This window comes from Mytilus galloprovincialis, chromosome 6 (genome assembly GCF_965363235.1).
Source record: "Mytilus galloprovincialis chromosome 6, xbMytGall1.hap1.1, whole genome shotgun sequence".
Lineage (NCBI taxonomy): Eukaryota > Metazoa > Mollusca > Bivalvia > Mytilida > Mytilidae > Mytilus > Mytilus galloprovincialis.
The window spans coordinates 48,982,624-49,003,203 of NC_134843.1; the positions used below are offsets into that span (position 1 = coordinate 48,982,624).

The 20,580-nt window shown below is 33.2% G+C and overlaps 1 protein-coding gene across 2 annotated transcripts in view; it reads right to left on the reverse strand.

Annotated features, from left to right (window-relative positions):
• Window positions 1-6,291: 6,291 nt before the first annotated feature.
• Window positions 6,292-20,580, reverse strand: part of LOC143079772 (uncharacterized) — a 31,399-nt gene continuing 17,110 nt past the window's right edge. For both annotated transcript variants that reach the window (XM_076255350.1, XM_076255351.1), the window contains exons 3-5: window positions 10,412-17,108; window positions 9,790-9,804; window positions 6,292-9,142 (exon numbers count right to left, since the gene is read on the reverse strand). In XM_076255350.1, coding sequence (XP_076111465.1) covers window positions 8,981-9,142; window positions 9,790-9,804; window positions 10,412-17,101 — 6,867 coding nt within the window. In that variant the 5' untranslated portion in view covers window positions 17,102-17,108 and the 3' untranslated portion in view covers window positions 6,292-8,980. The remainder of the gene's footprint in view (window positions 9,143-9,789; window positions 9,805-10,411; window positions 17,109-20,580) is intronic.

The following is a 20,580-nucleotide window of genomic DNA, read 5'->3' on the forward strand; positions in this document are numbered from 1 at the left end:
TGGTTCATGTCTGTTATATTTGTTATTCGTAAATTGTATTGTTATAAATTATACTCAGTTTTCTCGATTGAACTGGTTTACATTTTGAATGATGGGGCAGTACCGGCTTTTCTCATTGGTTAATGCCGTACGGTAACCTATAATTGTTATATCTTCGTCATTTTAACTCTCACATTGGTAGATAGTTGTCTCAATGCTAGTCATACCACGTCTCCTTATTTAAATTTTTACATCAAATTACAACTTCAGTATATATTTTCAAAATGAATCAACGACAGCTATCCGCTAGAATGATTTTGTCCAGTGAATAATTTTTCAACATGGTATGGAATCCATAAGGACTAAAACTAAAATAACCGTTCAGCTTTTTTCTCTTGACCCGTTGTTACAAAAGGACGTAAAACATGTCACCTCAACATGACACATGGTTTTTGGCTCAAACAATTCATTGGCAATTACTCGGAGTTGTCAGGAGTAGCTAAACCCAGCTTAATGTCTTCATTGTTTTGTATACACGTCGAATGGACAAAAAAAATAAACAAGGATTTCCAGTGTTTAATACGACAATAATTTGTCAAAACTTTCTGTAAAAAGCATGAGTATATTTGTAGCAATGACACAGAAATTTCTTTAAACAACATGCATTGCTAAACATAACTTTTACACACACGATTTTTTTTCTGTAGATTTTATAGTTATCATCTGAATACTAAAGATAAAGGACACTTAGAAATGCCATTGAAGTTTTATGCTGTTTAAATCAAATTATATTTGCATTTTGTCTATTTTAAATCTATTTTATTTGTATTTGTTTGTTAATTCATATTCATCATTTAGTTATTTTGTTTTGTCATTGTTCTGTTTATATAATAATTATATTTGTAGGTTTCATATCGAGTGAGATTCACGGTGATATCGCTTCAATTTTCACAAATATTACGCTTATGATGGTAGAAATGCCATTTACCGTCAGGCGTCACACGGCCATTTACATTATAATACATGTACGAAGCTTTAATGTCTATGTGCATACGAGTACATGCACAAGAATGATGTTTTCATTCAATCTAACAATGCATCAGGATAAATAATAACTAAGAATTGACTGATGATCGTATATATATAGTGTGGCCCATATCTAAAACGTTTTATGGTATCTGCCACTATCTGCGTTTAAAGTCTCCTGGTATCCTGCTGCTGTTGCAAGCGAACGGTTATTTTCATATACCTGTCAGTTTACGTATCAGTTCAATTTGGGGTACTAATTGCGATCCGCATTTAAGTCATGTCGATTTCACTTCACAACAGTTGGGATTAAAAAACAACAACATGTAAGTGTAGGAAAATATAAAATATATGTGAACTCGCTAAAAACAGAAAAACAGGAGAATAGCTTGGCGAGCCTCTGTTTTCTCTGTGTTATTTGTCGTTTGTTGGTCCTATTTCGTGACTATTTGTATGATATTCGCCATTTGTGCATCTTCTTCCTTTATTGATTCTACTCCTTGACTAATAGCACCTTCGTCGTTTGCTGATCTTATTCCGTGACAAGCTGCATCTTCGTCGTATATTGGTATTTTCCCGTCACTATTTGCATTTTCGTCGTGTTCGTCGTTTATTGATTCTTTAATTTGTCTTCTATTTTCGTCGTTTGTTGGTCCTTTTATATAACGCGATGTTTCTCCGTCATTTGTTGATCCTTTCATATAACGTAATGTTTCTCCGTCATTTTTTGCTCCTTTTTCGTCAGGTGTTGTATTTTTGTTGTTTAATTGACCGTCAGCATCACCTTTTATATAAATGTCTTCAACGTCTGATGGTCGTTTTACCCAATGAATAGCCGCTTCGTTGTGAATTGACCCGTCAATGTCAATAACTGCAATTTCGATGTGGATTGGTCCATCGGCATGATTTATTGTATATTCGCCGTTTGTAGTTGATTTTGTTCTGCTTCCATCATCATTTATTTGCTTTTTGATGGGTCCTACTCTCTCTTTTAACTTACACATTGCACATCGGATATTCTTTATGCTGGTAAAAAATAAATCCCAAATAGCCCTTCGAAGTTTCCTACTCATTATAATGTAGATCACAAAGTTTGACATACAACCTATCAAAGTGAATAACTTCATACTTTCTACCAATAAAAATGAAAATGTAATCTTATCTCCAATTTGGAAAGAGATCGCTACATATACTTTGTACAACACTAGAAGCGCAAATTCAAAACGAGTCGTTTGTATTTGAGCGTACATCCGAGGGTAAATTGCTATAAATAGGGCTATTTTTGGTATTTCTGTCAAAAGAAATACAGCCAGTACTATGCTAAGCATGATAGAAGACCTTCGTTCTTGTCGTCTCTGTTCGGTTTGTGGATTGTGGAATCGATTTGTGGACAGTTTGTACACGATGTACAATGTCGAAACCAGCATGAGAATTGAAGAAGTGATAGTAATTGCAATATGTAAAAAGGTGTAGACAACAGATGTGTAATGCAGCAAGTCAGTTTGGTTGTTCCAAATAACTAAATCTCCAGAAAACGTTAACGTTAAATGTCTGGGTATGTCCAAAGCTATCGTAAAAACCAAACACAAAAAGCAATAAACGACACATTTGAAGTTATTTACATTTCTTTTCGTCCAAAACGGGAACATTATAGCAAGAACTTTTTGAATTCCAAGACTGGTTGTTAACATTACCGACAACAAATGAAAGCTCTTTTCGCATAGAGACATATGGACGTTTATTGCAGAGTATGGAAACTCCATGGGTACGAAAAGTACATCGACGTTCCTTTCTATGATAGGTTGAAATATTGGTTGAAGTCCATAGGAACAGAATGCTGTTAGTCCATCTGCTATCGCTAATCCTTGCATTAAAACCGACGAAGGTGAATTCAGTCCTTTACGAAACAATAAAATCACCACTAGGACATTGAAAATGATAGCGATATACGACAGAACGCACCCAGCAATAAAGACATCTAACGAAATCAGACCAGGATCAACGTATATTAAATATTGCATAATAAATATTTCACTCATTTTCATAAAGTTCCTTTTACAAGGATTCCAAAGTTTTGCGTTTATATCGAAGTCTATTATCGTCTAACGTCGACCACATCAGTGATACACCAAGTGACTCCACTGAAACATTACACCTTTATATATGTGACTCTGAGCATTTCACATGTAATGAGAAGAGTTGTAATGTATATCAAAATCCATTATTTTAATAATCTAAGTCCTATTGAGACTCAAAAGGCCTCCTAGCATACAAACAAGATGTAAATGAGGCCCTTATTATTAAGAAGTATGGATTTTAAGGTTTCATGATATTTGATAATCAGTTTTTCTGCACCTGTTTTTTGTTTAAAAGTCAATTTAATTGTTATTATTAGTGTCATGAGAGACTTTTATTTTTGCTAATAACAATAAATTAAAGAAAATTTGACTCTTTTTCATTAAATTCGTGTATAAAGAAATGTACAAAAGGCGTTGATGGCATTATGTAACAAAGGAATACCATACCAAAAAGGGTGGGGGCTTAAAACCAATAGAGGTAAATAGATTGACAGCACCATGACCAAAAGAGAAGGACGAACAGACAACAATCCATAAAACACTACATACAAGACTAGAGATTGATCAACACGTATCACATAGTTTTAACAGCAAAACTCACACTAGCTAGCATGATTGAAATGATCTAAGTTGTAGAATTTTACTGTTATTCATAGTAAACAATTTCATCTACCCTAACAAAGACATCTAAACTTTGATTTTCAGATGTCAGTACAGAAAATAAAATATTGCAATTGGAGTTCTGTCTTGTCATCATATTACTCATTGTAGCCTGTAATTCAGTGGTTGTAATTGGTCGCTGTCTTTCATATTTGTTTTTTCGTTTGCAGATTTGTATATTTAATATTTACTATATAGAAAAAGTCTGATTGGACACAAGGTTGAAAACAGCCCCATAAAAACTCATTCAAGAGAATCCACTTCTATGAGTGATCAGGTATTTTTTGTGAAAACATGATGTGGGTAGATAAACATCCTAAGTATCCCCTACCCAATTAGATTTTTTCTATATAATTTTAGTTTTCGAGATGTATAACAATTAATTCACTTTACCCCAGTGTTCTATGTTTGTTGACAGACTGGGAGGGGAAAGGTCAAATAATTTATACAACATATACTATAGACTGTTCACCCTAGCATAGGCGGATCCAGGGGGGGGGGGGGGCTTTCGTGGGAAAAATTTGGTTATTTATATAGGGCATCACTGCAGCATGACTGGCGAGGGCCCCCCCTTAGGTCAGTCATCGCCCCACCTCCCTTATAAAAAGTTCTGGATCTGCCATTTCATAGTTTGGTTGGAAATGGATTAGCACTTTCAGAAGAAAAGCTCTTTCTAAAATTATATGAAAGACAGTGAAAAAAACTTTTTGATAGAGGCTATAACTCCTTAAGGCATCATCCATTTGTTTCTTTTATTGGCATTTTTTTTTTATAAAAGTTGTATTTGTTAATTTTTTGGGGTTTTCAGTTTACTGGAAATAACTCCTAGAGGTCATCTAATAAGTTTGGTGCAAACAGGAAGTCGGTAGATCTTATCACTATGAACATTTTTACGAACTTTAAATTTAATCCTCTTAATCTATGATAGTTTTTAAGATATGACAATTTGAATGCATTTTATTCTTGTTTAATTTTCAGTCATTGCACAGATTGGCTAAAAATACAGAAATCTTCAAAATTTAACATCTAGAAATCAAACTCTTCGAAAAATATCATACTAGGTACTGCTATCCACTGCCCTAGTATCTTCCATCAAAAGGCTTCCTACTTTTAGGAAATTTCAATCACTTGTACAAGTTTGATTACAATCCATCAAGTTCACCTCGAATCATCACTCAGAAACAATTAATTTTTCTAAATTTTTAGTCTATTTTTAGCAGTTGTGACATTGCCCATTGACATTTTGGTAAGAAAAACAATCAGTTTCTTCTATCTATACAAGTTTCATTAAACCAAAGACGGAAACTAAAATTCTGAAACGAATTTATTTTTTTTTTCAGTCAGACTTTGATCTTAGACAAATACACCCCAACAGTAACATGTTTCTTATCCTTGCATATATTTTCCAAAGGTACAAGTTTTAATACTATCAAGCAAGGGTTACCCAAGTTATCATCCAGAAACCATCTGGACAAACAGACAGACTGACAAAGAGATGGCTATATACTCCCCAATTTTTGTATCCAGAGTATAAATATAGAAGTTTTCTCTAGCATTTCATGAAATTTTTAGCTAATTTACAGATGGTATAAATTTGTCACTAATAGTGTATTAATTAATAAAAACTGAAATCTGTTATAAAATGTGAAATATTAATGATATCACAGAGATATGTCATGCCTATTTGTAATTTTGATTGTTTCAGAAGTTATGCAAATATTCAAAGTCAATGAACCATTACTGATGTATATGGCTAAACAATCTCCATTTAAATGAGATGTGCCAAAGCTAATTCAACTGCATACCAAATACAATGACTTATTATAAGTAGTCTCCTTTAAACAAACCTTAACACAAATATTAACTTGTAAACTATGTTTAAGTTTTTAAGTCAATGAACCATGAAGAGGGGATGGGGCTATATAATCTCTATGGAAACGGTATTTGCAAACGCAAATGCCAATAGATTTGCATACCAAATACCAGACTTACTACATTGTATTACATGTTCATCTTAAACTAATCTAATCACAAACTAATACATGTAAACTAAGCAAAATTTTCCAGGTCAATAGACCATGACTGATTACCTACCTTAAATGCTTCCCCTTGAACTGACCTAATCACAGACTAATACATTTTAACTTAGCAAAGTTTTCAGTCAATAGACCATGACTAAGGGGACGGAACCAAATAATCTCCATGGTAAAAGATATATGCCAATGTTCATACAACTGCGTACCAATTTTCATTGTCCTATAACTTATGGTTCCCCATAAACTGACCGAATCACAAACTAATATATGTAAAATAAGCAAAATTTTTTAAGTCAAGAGACCATGACTGAAGTGGCAGGGCCAAATAATCTCCATGGAAATGAGATGTGCCAATGCTAATACAACTGCATACCAAATATGACTGACCTAACACTTGTCGTTCACCATAAAACTAGACCTTATCACAAACTAATACATTGTTGATGTCGCCGCCACTGAATCAAGAATAAGCATACCTATGTCTGTGTCAAGGTAAGACAAAAACTGAAAACTGTTATAAAATGTGATTTATTAATGATATGACTATAAGCAATATGTATAGATATAAAATTCTGCATTCTGTACAAATTTTTGCATATAGTTTTCAACTCATTGGTATCAATAACATACAAATCAACAATATAAATATTCAAACGTGTGCAGCAATAGAGAAAAGTATATAATTAGTTATCAAAAGTACCAGGATTATAGTTTAGTACGCCAGACGCACGTTTCGTCTACATAAGACTCATCAGTGACGCTCAAATCAAAATAGTTATAAAGCCAAACAATAAAAAGTTGAAGAGCATATATAAAATGTGAAGGAGAAAAAAAAATATCCAATCAAATCAGTAGCAAAACCATGGTTTTTCATTATTATAACTTTTTGTTTTGGGGAAGGCGGGGAAGGTTTAAACCCTGATTAAATCCTACCACCTCAACCTTTGGATTCCCCTTGTCCAATCCCTTATATAAGCAAAAGCAAAGCAGTAAATCTTCTAACAAATTATTCTATGTCAAGACTTTTAATTACTTTACCATGATCATAAAAAGTAGTAGGAACCTCCACTTCAAGTGCTTTTCAAAATTACTTGATTACTTTCTTTGTATCTTCCTTTCAAAAGTATGACAAAAACAAGCACACTTTATAATATCTTAAGAAGTGCATAAAACATCCTATAGACATGATAGAAATAAATATTTTGTAAAAATTCTACATATAGAATATTTCTTTTCATACAAAAGATTGTCAATAAAAGACCCAGAAAATAAACCTTTTGGGTAGATACTACCACCACTCATAGTAAAATGGTATACAAAAAGATCTGATTAAAACATACAAACAAATTATCAATATTTTTCTAAAAAAATACAGTTGATGCTTTACTTTCAACATTTATCGTTCAATTGAAAAATAATGAATCCTCATCATATACTTGAAAAAATAAAGAAATACAGTATTTAGTTTCTCTGGTTAAGTGATCGAAGAAATTTGAAATTCTAAACATTTATAACCAATCTGAGTTTCAAAAGTCTACCAGAAAGGAAATACATGTACAAGGTTTTGCTAATCTCTTGATATCCTGTTCAGTTGAATAATTTATTTCTAAGGATATTTTAGAGACAACAAATAAATAATGATAAAATTGTGTGTACACACCTGCAAACATGTATATATTTTAGTTTAAATATTAAAAATTTTTAAATAAATAACAGAAACCTTCATGTTTTTGAAATGACCCTTTTAATAACCTCCTTTGGTACATAAACACAAATAAATATCTAGTGTAGATAACCATCATCTTCCATATACAAATCTTTTTATTAATTTTGAATTGTATTATAGATTATCTCCCATGTGCTGAAAATATTAACCAAAATCAAGATTTCAAATATGTAATATCTAGCTATTATTAATCTAAAAGGTAATGAATGCATTAATAGCAAAAGCAATATCAGAAAAAATAAATTTTAAAAATAATTGGCCAAAATAAACATGTGTAATGAACAAACATTGTCAACAAGCAAGAAATTATTTTTACAGGACTGATATCTAAGAAAGGAAGCATGCATTGTAGCAAAAAATAATTAGATACTATCCAACATTGTATATGTGTATGTATATATATATTGATTCAATAACTGAATATTCATTTACCAGTTTTAAATATTTCCATTTAACAATATTAATTGAATGAAAATTGACAAATCTGGTTGAATGGTTTTAAACAACTTTGAAATTAACAACTAAATTTATTTGTCTATCAAAACAAAATGTATCACAAAACTACACATATAACATGTGAAAGTTTTTGGAAGTTATGAATTTACCAGAAATATATTTTTCATTCAAAACACATATTAATTTTTAAGTCAAAAATTCAAACATACTTTTAATTTAACTGTCACAGAGCTTTTTCAATATCATAATGACTTTAATGCATTTTAAGATTGTAAAACAAATTCTATAAATTCACACTATAAGTCATACAAAATCTACCACCGTTATCAATTATGTGAAATCAATTGGTGCAACAAGTAAATGTCTAAATAGAATATATTAATTCTGTTGTATTTGGAAACACAGAAGTATCATTTTTTTGTGATTTACTTCCAAAATTTATGAGCATTACAAGTTACAAAATAGCATTTGGTTATGTATTTTTGCAAGATTTTTCTTCTTTCTCACAAGTCTTCTTTTAAAATATCTACTTAAACACAAATTGACGTCTTCAAAGAATTGTACTCAGTACAAAAACTATTCTATAATTTTGCCTTTTCCCTAGTTGAAGAAACAAACATTGTTAGTAGAAGAAAAATCAACACATAATTATCTTACCCACAAAGAATTGAATGCTTTACACAGTTTAAAATGAAGGTTGAAGAATTTACAATAGCACATTTTAAATTTTGTAAATTATCATTCAAGGTTCAAGTAATTTTTGCAGCTTTGTTACAATTTAAAAAAAAAAGAAATTCATCTAGTGCTGAAAAAAACATCAACCTTTGAAGATAAAAGACTTGTTTTAGCAAGGTTACGAAAATTAATACATAGGCACATAGTATTTCTTCCTTTGAAATAGGGGTTTAAGCTATGCATTTATTTATTCTGGCCTATCAAAACTATACAAGTTGCATGTTATTTGTTCTCTGTATAACTGTGTAAATATGTATACATGTGTAAACAATCTAAAATAAATGTTAGGAATTCACAATAGAGGTATTTTCTTCCTTTGCTGGTTCAACTTCCATATTTTCAGTTATATTTTCTATTTGTTCCTTTGGATTTTCTACATCTTCATCCCCATTTTCTACCAAAACAGGTGGTTTTTCAATATCTTCCTCTTTTTCACTTGTTATAAACTGCAAAAAAAAAAATACAATACATATAATACACAACAGTTAATTCAGGACTCCTATTCTTCTTCCAACATACACTTTCAAGGTTTTCCCTAAGAAAAATAATTTATTTTCAAAGATAGTATCAGGAATCAAGATGAAAAAACAAATGACTTCTTTCCACTATTTAAAACTTGAACTAGCCTTCCTGTTCAAAAATTCATGATGGTATTCTTTTTCAATCAGTCTTCTTTGAAAGACATATCCATTTATTCTGAATTGTAAAAGGGAATTAACTTAAATGTATATCAAACTCACACATTAGAAATTCAAGGACTGTTCTGTTTTATCATATGCAGAAAAAGTGAATGAACTTCTAACTGCCATTTTACTTGCCTGTATTTGAATATTCAAAATCAAAATTACAATTCAACTTTAAAATCAAGGTTAATGTTGATAAAAAACATGTACATGTGTACAGTATTTAATATCAGAGTAATTGGGTGAATACTTGAACAAATACAAAATTTTAAGTATATTAAATACACATGCACAGCTGATTTGAGTGAAGTTGTAACATTTGCCTACAAAAAGTCTGAATTCATTTCACAATAAACCTCTGATATAATTTCTTTTTTTTTTTTTAGTATAACATACTTAAAGAAACTTACCTGATTGAGGTAGACCTGAAAAATACAAAAAAAAAAATCTAAAGTTAAATTCAAAAAGTTGACCTAATAGTACAGGAAACATTCAAAATTAATTTAAAATTGCACCTAAACAATGAACACCATCAGGGTCTCTTATTTTTGTAGTTATGTTGTAAATTTGTACTATTGTTTTTTAATGATGAAAAAATTCAATGATCAAGTTGATGTTGTTTTTTTCTTCAGATATCAGATAAATCTTAAGTTTCTTTAACAAGTTAAAGATTTAAAGCAGAGATGTCCATTTTAAGTTTTTAGCTATAAACTGATACATAATTGAAAATTATTTACAGATTTTTTTCCAAATTTAACCTCCCCGAACAAGTAGATCTAAGTTAATATTGTAAGATAAATAAGTAAAATGAAAAAGATATATAAGTAAAATGAAAACATCATGTCATATTCCATTAATACAAGTGAACAAGTGAATCTTGACAGAGGCTGACACAACTTCAGCAGGAGTTATTTTTGAAGACTTGCATAGTGTTTGCATCAGACGTTTTGTTGTCCCCCAAAGTTCCATTTACATCATTTATCATACATGAAATACTAGGAATCAAAATAACCATCTGACAATAAAACTTACCTCATAATTATTGCCAATAAGATGTTGCATTTCATGCTGAACAAGTAGATCTGATTGGTCCAACTCTCTATCACAGTACTGGCAGATGTAAACATCACTCTTCTCTCCATTCTCTGAATCTGTCTTTTCCTCCTCCAATTTGACATCTTTTTCTGATGCTGGTTCTTCGGACTTATCTTTAGCTATAGTTGGTGATATAATAATTGAACTGTCTTTAAATGAGATTTCATTGTCTGTATCACTTTCAGAAGACTTAGATGCTTCATTTATTTGTTTATTTTCTTTGACTGGTGTCATGTCCTCATCACCATTTTCCACTCCATTCATCTCTTTCTGTGCTGGAGAATCACAGGATTCTTCCTCCATTTTTACTTCTCCCTTTTCTTCTTCTTTCTCTCCATTACATTGTTCCTCCTCATTTTCTTCAGATTGTTTTTGCCCATCACGTTTGTACAGCTGTGCTACATACAATGCCTCACTAATGTCTGGGTCTTTATTCTGTTTGACTCGGTCAAGCTGACCGTTCTCAGCTAACCAGTTAGACAATTCCGGCAGTGGACAGAAATGGACCCTGATGTGTTGTGACAGGTGGTGTGTCTTGGAAACACTGTAGTCACAGTATGGACATGCAAGAGTACTTTTAAGCATGTGAAATTTCAAATGTGTCAATAAATGGTCTCTTCGCACATTTGCATATGGACATCTATCACAGCGGTAAAGTTTCTTTGGCTCAATATCAAACTGGTTCGAATTCTCATACAATTCAATATGGTCATGTGTGACACTAACTTTGAAAGACTCTTTTGTGTCAATTGGTGGCAAAGCACTAGCCAAAGCAACATCTGCTGGTACCTCTGGTAACTGCATCAAGTTTGATAATGACTGTATTGCTAAAAGGTTCTGATTTGGAGTGCAATGTAGCCGTTCATGTTGTACCAGTAGGTTTCTGGATGGAACACTGTAATCACAGTACTTACACATATGTCGTTGTTTACTTCCATGTATTTCCACATGTCTCTCATAGTGAGAACGTTTAGCACTGGCATAAGGACATTTTTCGCAGCTGTATTTTTTAAACCTTGCAATCTCATACAAAGTATCCACTTTAGTCTCAAACTGAATGTCAGAAATATCAGAATCTTTCTCATCTCCAGTATAATCATCAATTTCAGTCTCTGTACTTGATTTATCTGGATTATCTGCCATGTATGAGGGAAGGTGTACCTTCATGTGATGTGAGAGCAGTCCTTTGGATCCAACATAGTAATCACAGTCAGGACATTTCATCAGCTGGTTTTTACTTTTACGGAATCCATGCATCAATTCATGGAGACGCAAGTTTCTAAGCCGAACATTCTGATAGGGGCATTTTGAACATTTGTGAATTTTTCTGTAGCCTCCATTTTTCATGATGTATCCAGGGCGATTTCCAACTGTGCATGCAATTTTCATTGGTGACATGACTGGCGAGTGAGAAATACTTGGCTGAATCTTTGAAGAAATGATCTTTTGCTTGTACATGGCTAATTGCACTGAATCGAAAACATGACTGGACTCTGAGAAGTCAGATTTACATGGTGATGACTGTATGGATGATGTGGATGACCTTCTATCTTTGTAATCAGCTTCATGAACTTTCTTGTGTTGTTTTAAAAGTCGCCTAAGTCCTACCCAGTAATCACACTCATCACATTTAAACTCAGATGTTGGCTTTGGTCTGTGAAACTGTTTGTGATAATAGAAATCATTCTTACTATTGGTTCTGTAAGGACATTTCTGACATTGGTGACGTTTTGTTGGTGTTGGTGTCTGTGGCTGAATAAATACAGAATCCTCTTTGGTTGATGTAGATGGTAGTGGCTCTTCTGAAGTTTGTTCAACACTCTCAGTCTTTCTTTGTTCTTCAAGATGGAGTTTTTCATGCTGTTGTATAAGTCGTGGTGCCCTGACATAGTATGGACAATACCTGCATTTCTCTTGATGTACTCCAATTTGAGGCTTGTGGCAATTCATGTGTAGTGTCAACAAATTATTTTTAGCAGTCCTATATGGACAAACGGTACACATATATTGTTTTAGGTCCTTTTCCTCATCTTCTAATCCATTATTTTTCACAATCTTCTTTATACATTTGATGTGTCGTTGGTAGTTTGTGGATTTATGTTTTTGCCTAATGTGACGGCAGACACATGATCTCCATGTTGACTGGAATGTACAGAGTTTACATTTAAATGTTTCTTTGAATGTGTAAGTATCTTTGATTTCATCTTTATCTTCTTCTTTATCAGTTTCGTCAAGAGTGGTTTCAAAGTCATCTTCCACATCTTCTTCCATTTTTAAATTCAAATTTTCATCTTCTGTAATATCTTCTGCATTTTCAAAACCAGGGAAAAGTTGTCCATTTTCTCCTACAGCTGCAGCACTGCCAGTATCTAAATTAATTCCTTGAGCTTTAGCCTTTTCAATAGCTGACTTCACATATGTGTGTCTAGATGGATCGAATCGAATGTATTTGATTCCAATTTTACAGATGCTTATGTTTTCAGTTTCATGTCTTTGTTTAATATGACGGTAGGCTGAACTTCTGTGATTGGTTGCATAAAGACATTTCATGCAAGTGAATGCCCTTACTCTGTGACGACTGTACAAATGTCTTGCTACTACCATCTTATCTTTGTTGACAAAAGAGCATCTTGCACATTTCCAAATTTTCCCCATTTTATCAGCCTCACTGTGCTTTGGTCCCTTAGGTCTTGGTTCTCTAATTTCGCTTTTTTCCTCTCCTGTTTCACCTTCTCTGACACCACTTCTCCTTCTTTTTCTTGGATTGTAATCATATGTAGTCAAACTTTCCTTTGCTGCATCAATTGTCATAATTATCAGATGGCCTTTTGTGACACCATGCTTTCTTTTAATGTGCCTAAGCAAATCACTCCTCCAATTTGATCGGTATGGACATGCAGAACATTTAAACTGTCTGTAAGCACTCCTATTGAAGTTTATCAACCCATATTCCTTCTCGTTAACTTTTGTACTTGGATGTTTCTTTACTGGTGAAGTATGGACAGATTGACTGAATTCTTGCATATAAGACTCATAGGTTGCTCTGGCTTCTGCCTCAGATAGAGTGATTATATGTGATGGAGTAGTAGGATGCCTTATTCTCATGTGTTTGCTCAAGTCCCATTTCCAGTTTGACCGTCTACCACATTCTGAGCACATGAAAGGTTTGATGTAACCAAATGTTTTTGGATTAGCTGAGATAAGACCTGCTTTCTTGTTGGCTGTCTTTGGTGAAACAGTTGCCATATTATCCATCTTCTCCATATCCATTTTCTCACTTGGTGGCCCAATAATGTAGGGATTCTCAACCATACCAGAATCAAGCATTCCATCTCCAACATATATGATGCGAACTTCACTTCCAGGATGCATGTAATTATAATGTTTCTTCACATCACCTTTCAGAGCTGCGCGCTTTCCACATTCTGCACACATAAAAGGTTTGATATCAAGAGGTAAGAATTTTTCGGGTGATGTTTCATTGCCTTTTTGCTGTTTCATTTGCATGTTTGATTTGGGTCCTTGGTCATCTTTTTCTATTGGTACAATCCCATTATCTGTAATGTAACCTACTTTCACTGGCATATTACGATGCATGTAGTAATAATGTCTAGCAATGTCTGCCTTACTGGCACACTGTTTCCCACAGTCCATGCAGATGAATGGTTTGTCAGACATGCTTTCCTTCTTTGGTGGTGTGACTCTTGCTTCATTGTTCACATTTGGTACATTTAAGATGGTCGTCGGTATTGGACTGCTGTTATGGTCCATTCTTTCGTTGCTCATTACAAAGGGTTCCATTTGAGATTCATTGCTTGGCATTAGAGTCATCATGTTACGATTGATGTTATTACCCTTGTAGATGATACTAACTTCTATGTTTGGATGTACTGTACGAATATGTTTGCTGACAATCCACCTTTGGTTAGATTCATATCCACAGGCACTGCATTTGAAACATTTTCCATTTTTTATTTCAGAAGTCTCGTCCAGTACTGTCTGTGGTTGGCTGAGGGCAACATTCAAATGATGCTCACGTCTGACAACTGGATTAGAGTTCAGATACTTTTCAATGGTAGCTTCTGCCTCCTGTCGACTAAGTTTGACAACATCCAGTGCCGTCTCAGGGTGGGCCTTTTTTATGTGTTTACGTATATCCCATTTCCAATTGGCTCTCCTTCCACATATTGGGCACATATACTGTTTCAGATTCATATGAGTTGAAACATGTGCTTTCAACTTTGATGGTGCATTGGTTACAAATGTGCAGTATTCACATTTAAATGTTGTAACTTCCCCTGTATTTCCATTTATGCTATCATTTTCAGGTGAAAGTTCCTTGACTGGAGAAGGTTCATGGCTTGATGGTTCAGAATCGTAATATGACATATCTGTGTGTTCATAGCTGTGTGCCATTGGTTCATAACTTTGATCCATGCTGTTTTCTGGTGTATCATTCATCATATCCATGCTGTAATTATTTTCATATGATTCATTCATCTGACTTTCCATTTCAAATGGAAGATCTTTGCTTGCAGTCAACTTTTCATAATCAATGGTAATAACATTGTCAAGGATAGTGTCATCACCCATAATCTCTGGATGGTGTTTATACATGTGGCGTCTTATATCTCCTTTCCAGTGTGTCTGGTAGTCACAGTAATTGCATCTGTAAGGCTTATCATCAATGTGATACTTTGAATGTCGATCCACTTCAGTTTTCCACTGAGACGTAAATGGACAAGCAGGGCATTTGAACAGTGATGGTGATGATTTCTTATTAGGTATAGTCGGTACTCTTATTAAGTCCCCTGCCTCTGGTTCTTTCTTATGATCTCTACGAATGTGAACATTTAGATCCCCAACATATTTGTACTGCTTATCACAGTGTGGACATCGGTAACGTCTCTCAATCTGATGAATTGCTAGATGTTTCCTGAATTCATCTTGCCATTTGGCCTCATATGGACAGTATGGACATTTCAAACCTGTGTCAAGAAAACTGCCATCTACCTCTGGCAACTGATTGTCTACTATATTACCATCATCATCCACGACCTGGTTTTGTACAATATTTGTCAGGGAATTGTCTTGCTGATTTGGTGCTGGTATAAGAGGTGGTGGCGGAGGTAGAGAATCGGTTGGTGCTGGTGGTAAATCTAGGGCTTGGGATTGTACCATTGTTGGTTGTTGGTCCAAATAATCTTTCATCCTAATGTTATGTTTTTGTTTCATATGTCTATTCAAATCAGAAGAGCGTTTGTATTTGAGACCACACAATGGGCAGACAAATGATCCATCAGCTCCTTGCAAAATGGCTGCTTGTTTGGATGCTAATTTTTCTCCTCTTTTTGCTGCTTGTTTTGATGTTGATGGATAGTTGAAACTGTCATTGTCGGTCGACCAGTTCAAACTTGAATTGTTGTAGTTGGACATTAAACTGTTATCGTTGTCACCATAGTAATCCAAAGATGTATCAGCATTGTATGTGTTTGCATGTGCATAATACTGCTCTGTTCCAGTATTCTGGACACCCATAACAAAGTTCCTTCCAGCTGAAGGACCTTCTGTCATCATGTCATCATTTTGAGGTTCTTCGATATAAGCTGAATCATTACTGAAACTTCCCCGAGATGACATCTGAAAATTGTCAACAGTGTTTTCATGGAACATATTATCTGCATTATGATTTTCACGATGACGGTCAAAGTCCTGCTTATTATCAGTTGAATCACCACACTGTGGAGCTGGCAACTTCCTGTGCTTGGCCTTATGAGCTACAAATTCTATTTTCCTTCCAGTTGTAAATGAGCACATGGTACACTGGAACAGTTTAGCATTCAAATGGTTAGTAACAACATGTTTTGCTACTTTGCTCTTATCGTTGCTATTAAAAATACAGTATTCACACTTGTATACTTTTCCTTCAATTCCAGGTTCTTCTGTGATGTGTTCCTTGTTCTCGTTGGGATTCTCTGGTGCTTCTGGCAGTACAACTACGACATCGTCAGGGATTTCCTCCTCAATAGTACTTCTCATACCAACCATGTCATTCAAATCAATAGAGTTGTTTATATCAATATTGTATTTAAACCTTGGATCATTCTGCTCTTCCTCTGTTTCTATTCTCTCTTCAACACGACTCATTTCTTCATTATATGCCACCTTTACATCGGAGAATGCCACCTCCTTTTTGTGTATAAGTTTAAGATGTCTCTGTACTTTCTGTTTGTGTTTGGACGAGTATTCACATTCTGTGCAAGTAAATATTGAATACGCCTTTCTGTGAACCTGAATCTCATGATAGAGGAATGCTTTTGATTTAGTTGTGGTGAAGCTGCAATTTTCACAACTATAATTACGTCCTCTTTTGCATGGGCTCATTGAAGGGGAAGTCTTTTTCCTTGTACCCTTCTCCTTTACGACCTTTATTGGAGATGACAGATTATTAGAAACTGAACCAAATACTGATGGTTTGATTATAATTTTGGTGCCTCCTCCTTTGATCTTTTTCTTATCCCTTCTACATCTTAGCCTATGTCTTTTGAAAATGTAGGCATTTTTGTTTGTGAATCCACACAAATCACATTTCCTTGCTGGTTGCTCTGATGCTTTAGTCTTTCCCATGGTTCATCTGGAAATAGAAAATAGAAATGTTTACATTTTTATCCTTCAAAGTGATCAGTTTGTAACTGGCTTCTCTGAACATGTCATTTATAGATTTCTTCTCAACATATCTTCGTTTTTAAAGCATAATTATTTAAAAAAATACCAGTACCAATAATTGATTATGAGCATCATAGAGTTTTCATAGTGTCACCAATAACAGTAAATAAGAGAGCGCATGCTGAAATTGGGCACAAAACACAGTTAGTTCTTAGTTCACAAAATTGTTCTAGGGTTGCTGTAACATTGACATACCAGTATTCCAACATCTCTGTATGCTTAAAATCATTTCAAATGTAAATGAAAAGATTGATTTTAGAAATTTTAAATGTTTAATATAACATACCGTAAGAAAACATTCAAGGGAGTACATTTGTAACTTTATTTCTTTAATATCGATTTTGGCAAATATTTGAAAACAATTTTGTACTGTCAATTCCTAGTTCTGAAACTTTTCATGAATAATTGAATTATTCAGCATTAGAGTTATTCCCCTTAGAACAGTGAAGCTAATTTGCAAGAAAGTAAAGAAACATTTATTGGTATCTTTTTTCGATACTTCTTTGATTATCAAACTAATGGTTAATGTTAGATTTAGTTTCTTCTTCCTAATCTAAATTTTTTCTAGGTTGGAAAATATCTTACAAATTGGACAGTTCAGCAGTTTTGGGGTATTTTATATAGCCAGGATCTAAATTTAAATTTCTGATGAAAAGGAAATTAAAAACAAGATGTTGAATTGTTAACTTGGTTATGAGAAGTAAAGTGGTTGTCAAAAATTTGTGATTGGTTGTTGTTGGCTTATTGTCTATAAACAGTCCATTCATGTCACTATTAATCCCTATACATTTAATTGGCACTAATCAAATAATTCTCAGCAAATATAAAATAACAAACAAGAATTTTGTTTAGTGTACTGTAAATTAATGTTAGGATATATACAGCAAATTCCAGCTACATGTATGTCATGATATTGGTGGGGGTAAATGAGCCAGTCTAACAGCTTATATCTAGTGCAAATTGCAGTGTTCTCCAAGGACCCTTTGTTTTAGCATCATTGTGATAAGATGCTATCTAAAATGATTTTCTTATAAATTGTATTATGGTTGTAGGTAGCCTATATATTCTAGAGACAAGACGATATCTCAAAATGTTCTTTTACTAGAATGCACAATGTAATTCTTGGGGAGAGCATCCGTTACATCGTGTATGGTTAGAGTGATTATGGCAGAACATATCTCAAGGCATGCATGTTTAACTGAACTTATTGAAGCTTTGATGACTTTGAACCATGTCCTACTATTTGTAAACAATTTTAATAGAACAGAAACCAGTCACAACAAATAGACTGTTCACATGTGTAGATGTATACTAGACTGAGCAAGGACATATTTAGTATTTAACTGTACATGGTATTGAAATATGCTAAAGACCCATCTGTGGTTGATTTAATGTTTGTTGATCTGAATTTAATAGCCAATTCCCTTCAAGGAAGTAGAGATTTATGTCTACAAAAATCTTTATCCTGAATTCATGTTTATTTAAGTTATTATCAGATAAATCATTCTACAAATTAGATATGGATTACATGACTGAACATGTATACAATGTATTGGATTAAACATGATGTTGATGTGTAAACAAAATGAAAACTAAATACTTGTCTACAATTGTCCTTTTGTTCTCTTAGTCATTTTTGGGATTGGGATTATTTCAAAATCTAATAATCAATCTAGTTAAAGTTGATTGGTTAGGTTTTTTTTCTTAGATTTTTATAGTTAGTTCTAATGTTGTACTGTTACACCACTGTCCAAGGTTATGGGGAGGGTTGGGATCCTGCTAACATGTACAACATTCTGTATGTATGTGCCTGTCTGAAGTCAAATCTGTAATTAAGTGTTTGTCGTTTGTTGATGTGTTACATATTTATTTTTTCGTTCATTTTTTGTAAATAATTTAGGCCATTAGTTTTCTTGTTTGAATTGTTACATTTGTCATTTCAGCATTGCTCATTGTTGAAGGCGGTACAGTGACCTATAGTTGTTAATTTCTGTGTCATTTGGTCCCTTGTGGAGAGTTGTCTCATTGGCAATCATACCACATCTTCTTTTTTATATTCAACAAAAAACATGTCTATACAAAATGACAAGCTTCAAAACTGCACCATGTCCAGAAAGTCAAAAATAAGTTTAAAGTTTGGAATCCCCCCCTTTATTTTTGACGATCAATGCATTTGAATGGGGACATATGGTTGAAACTCCACGTTATCCTTGGTTAGGAACCCCCCTTTGGAATATGGCTGGATCTGCCCCTAAAAATAAATACCTTTTAGTATAAGGTAAACAGGAAGTTCATGAGTGATGAATTGGAAAATTTATCACATGAATTGGGAAAACAAAATTAAGGAAGCTTTTATTTGTAATCCCTAGAAAAATATGACAAAAGCTTTCCTATATATGCTTTTAATGGCCATTTTGTGTAAGAATAAGTTATATTTGAAGAATACAGGAAGCAATTGTGAGATGAGTCTGAAAAATATGTGCCAATGTGTATGAATTTTAAAACCCACAGGAAAATTTTGTACACCCCAAAGTTCACTTAGATGACCAATAAAATATCCCTTCTTTGGGGAGGGGTATTTAATCAAACAATAACTTGAAAAAAACTCACATATTATATATTCAAAATAAAAATAAAAATCAATCTGCATATTTCAACTTTAATTTTTTTTCTTTTGCCAATATGCATAAAAAATTGAATAAATCAATGATGAGACGGCAATTCTAATACATAATATATTAACAGAAAAATAAACATCTATAGAAAGAACATACATATGTCATATGATCTACATATAAAATTACTATGTATCACAGGTCTATTTACATATACATATAATCTGGGAGTGCAATTATGAACGCACAGAAGACTACAAAATTCTAATGTGTTTTTAAAACTGTCTACAAATATTCAAATCAGTCAAACTTTGTACTATTTAATATCATCAACTGAGATTCTTATGGTTCATGTCCATGATCAGGTGGAAACCCAGTTGAAATAGAACAAAAGAATCGAAGCTCTTTGTTAGAGAAGGTGATAATTGCTTACTGTAATGTTTAATATAGTAACCACCAAAGTTTTTAAAAGTTAATAGAAACAAACACAGGAGTGCATACGCTGAAATGTCTTGCCTTCTTTACTAATCATTGATATTATGTTGATAGTCCTAAATATAAAGCTTTATTACAACTGTCACATAAACTTAACATTAACCAAGAAAACTAAACATTGATCAATGAACCATGAAAATGAGGTCAAGGTCAAATAAAACCTGCATGACTGACATATAGATCATAAAATATTTCCATACACCAAATATAGTTGACCTATTGAATATAGTATTAGAAAAAATAGACCAAAACTCAAAAATTTAACTTTAA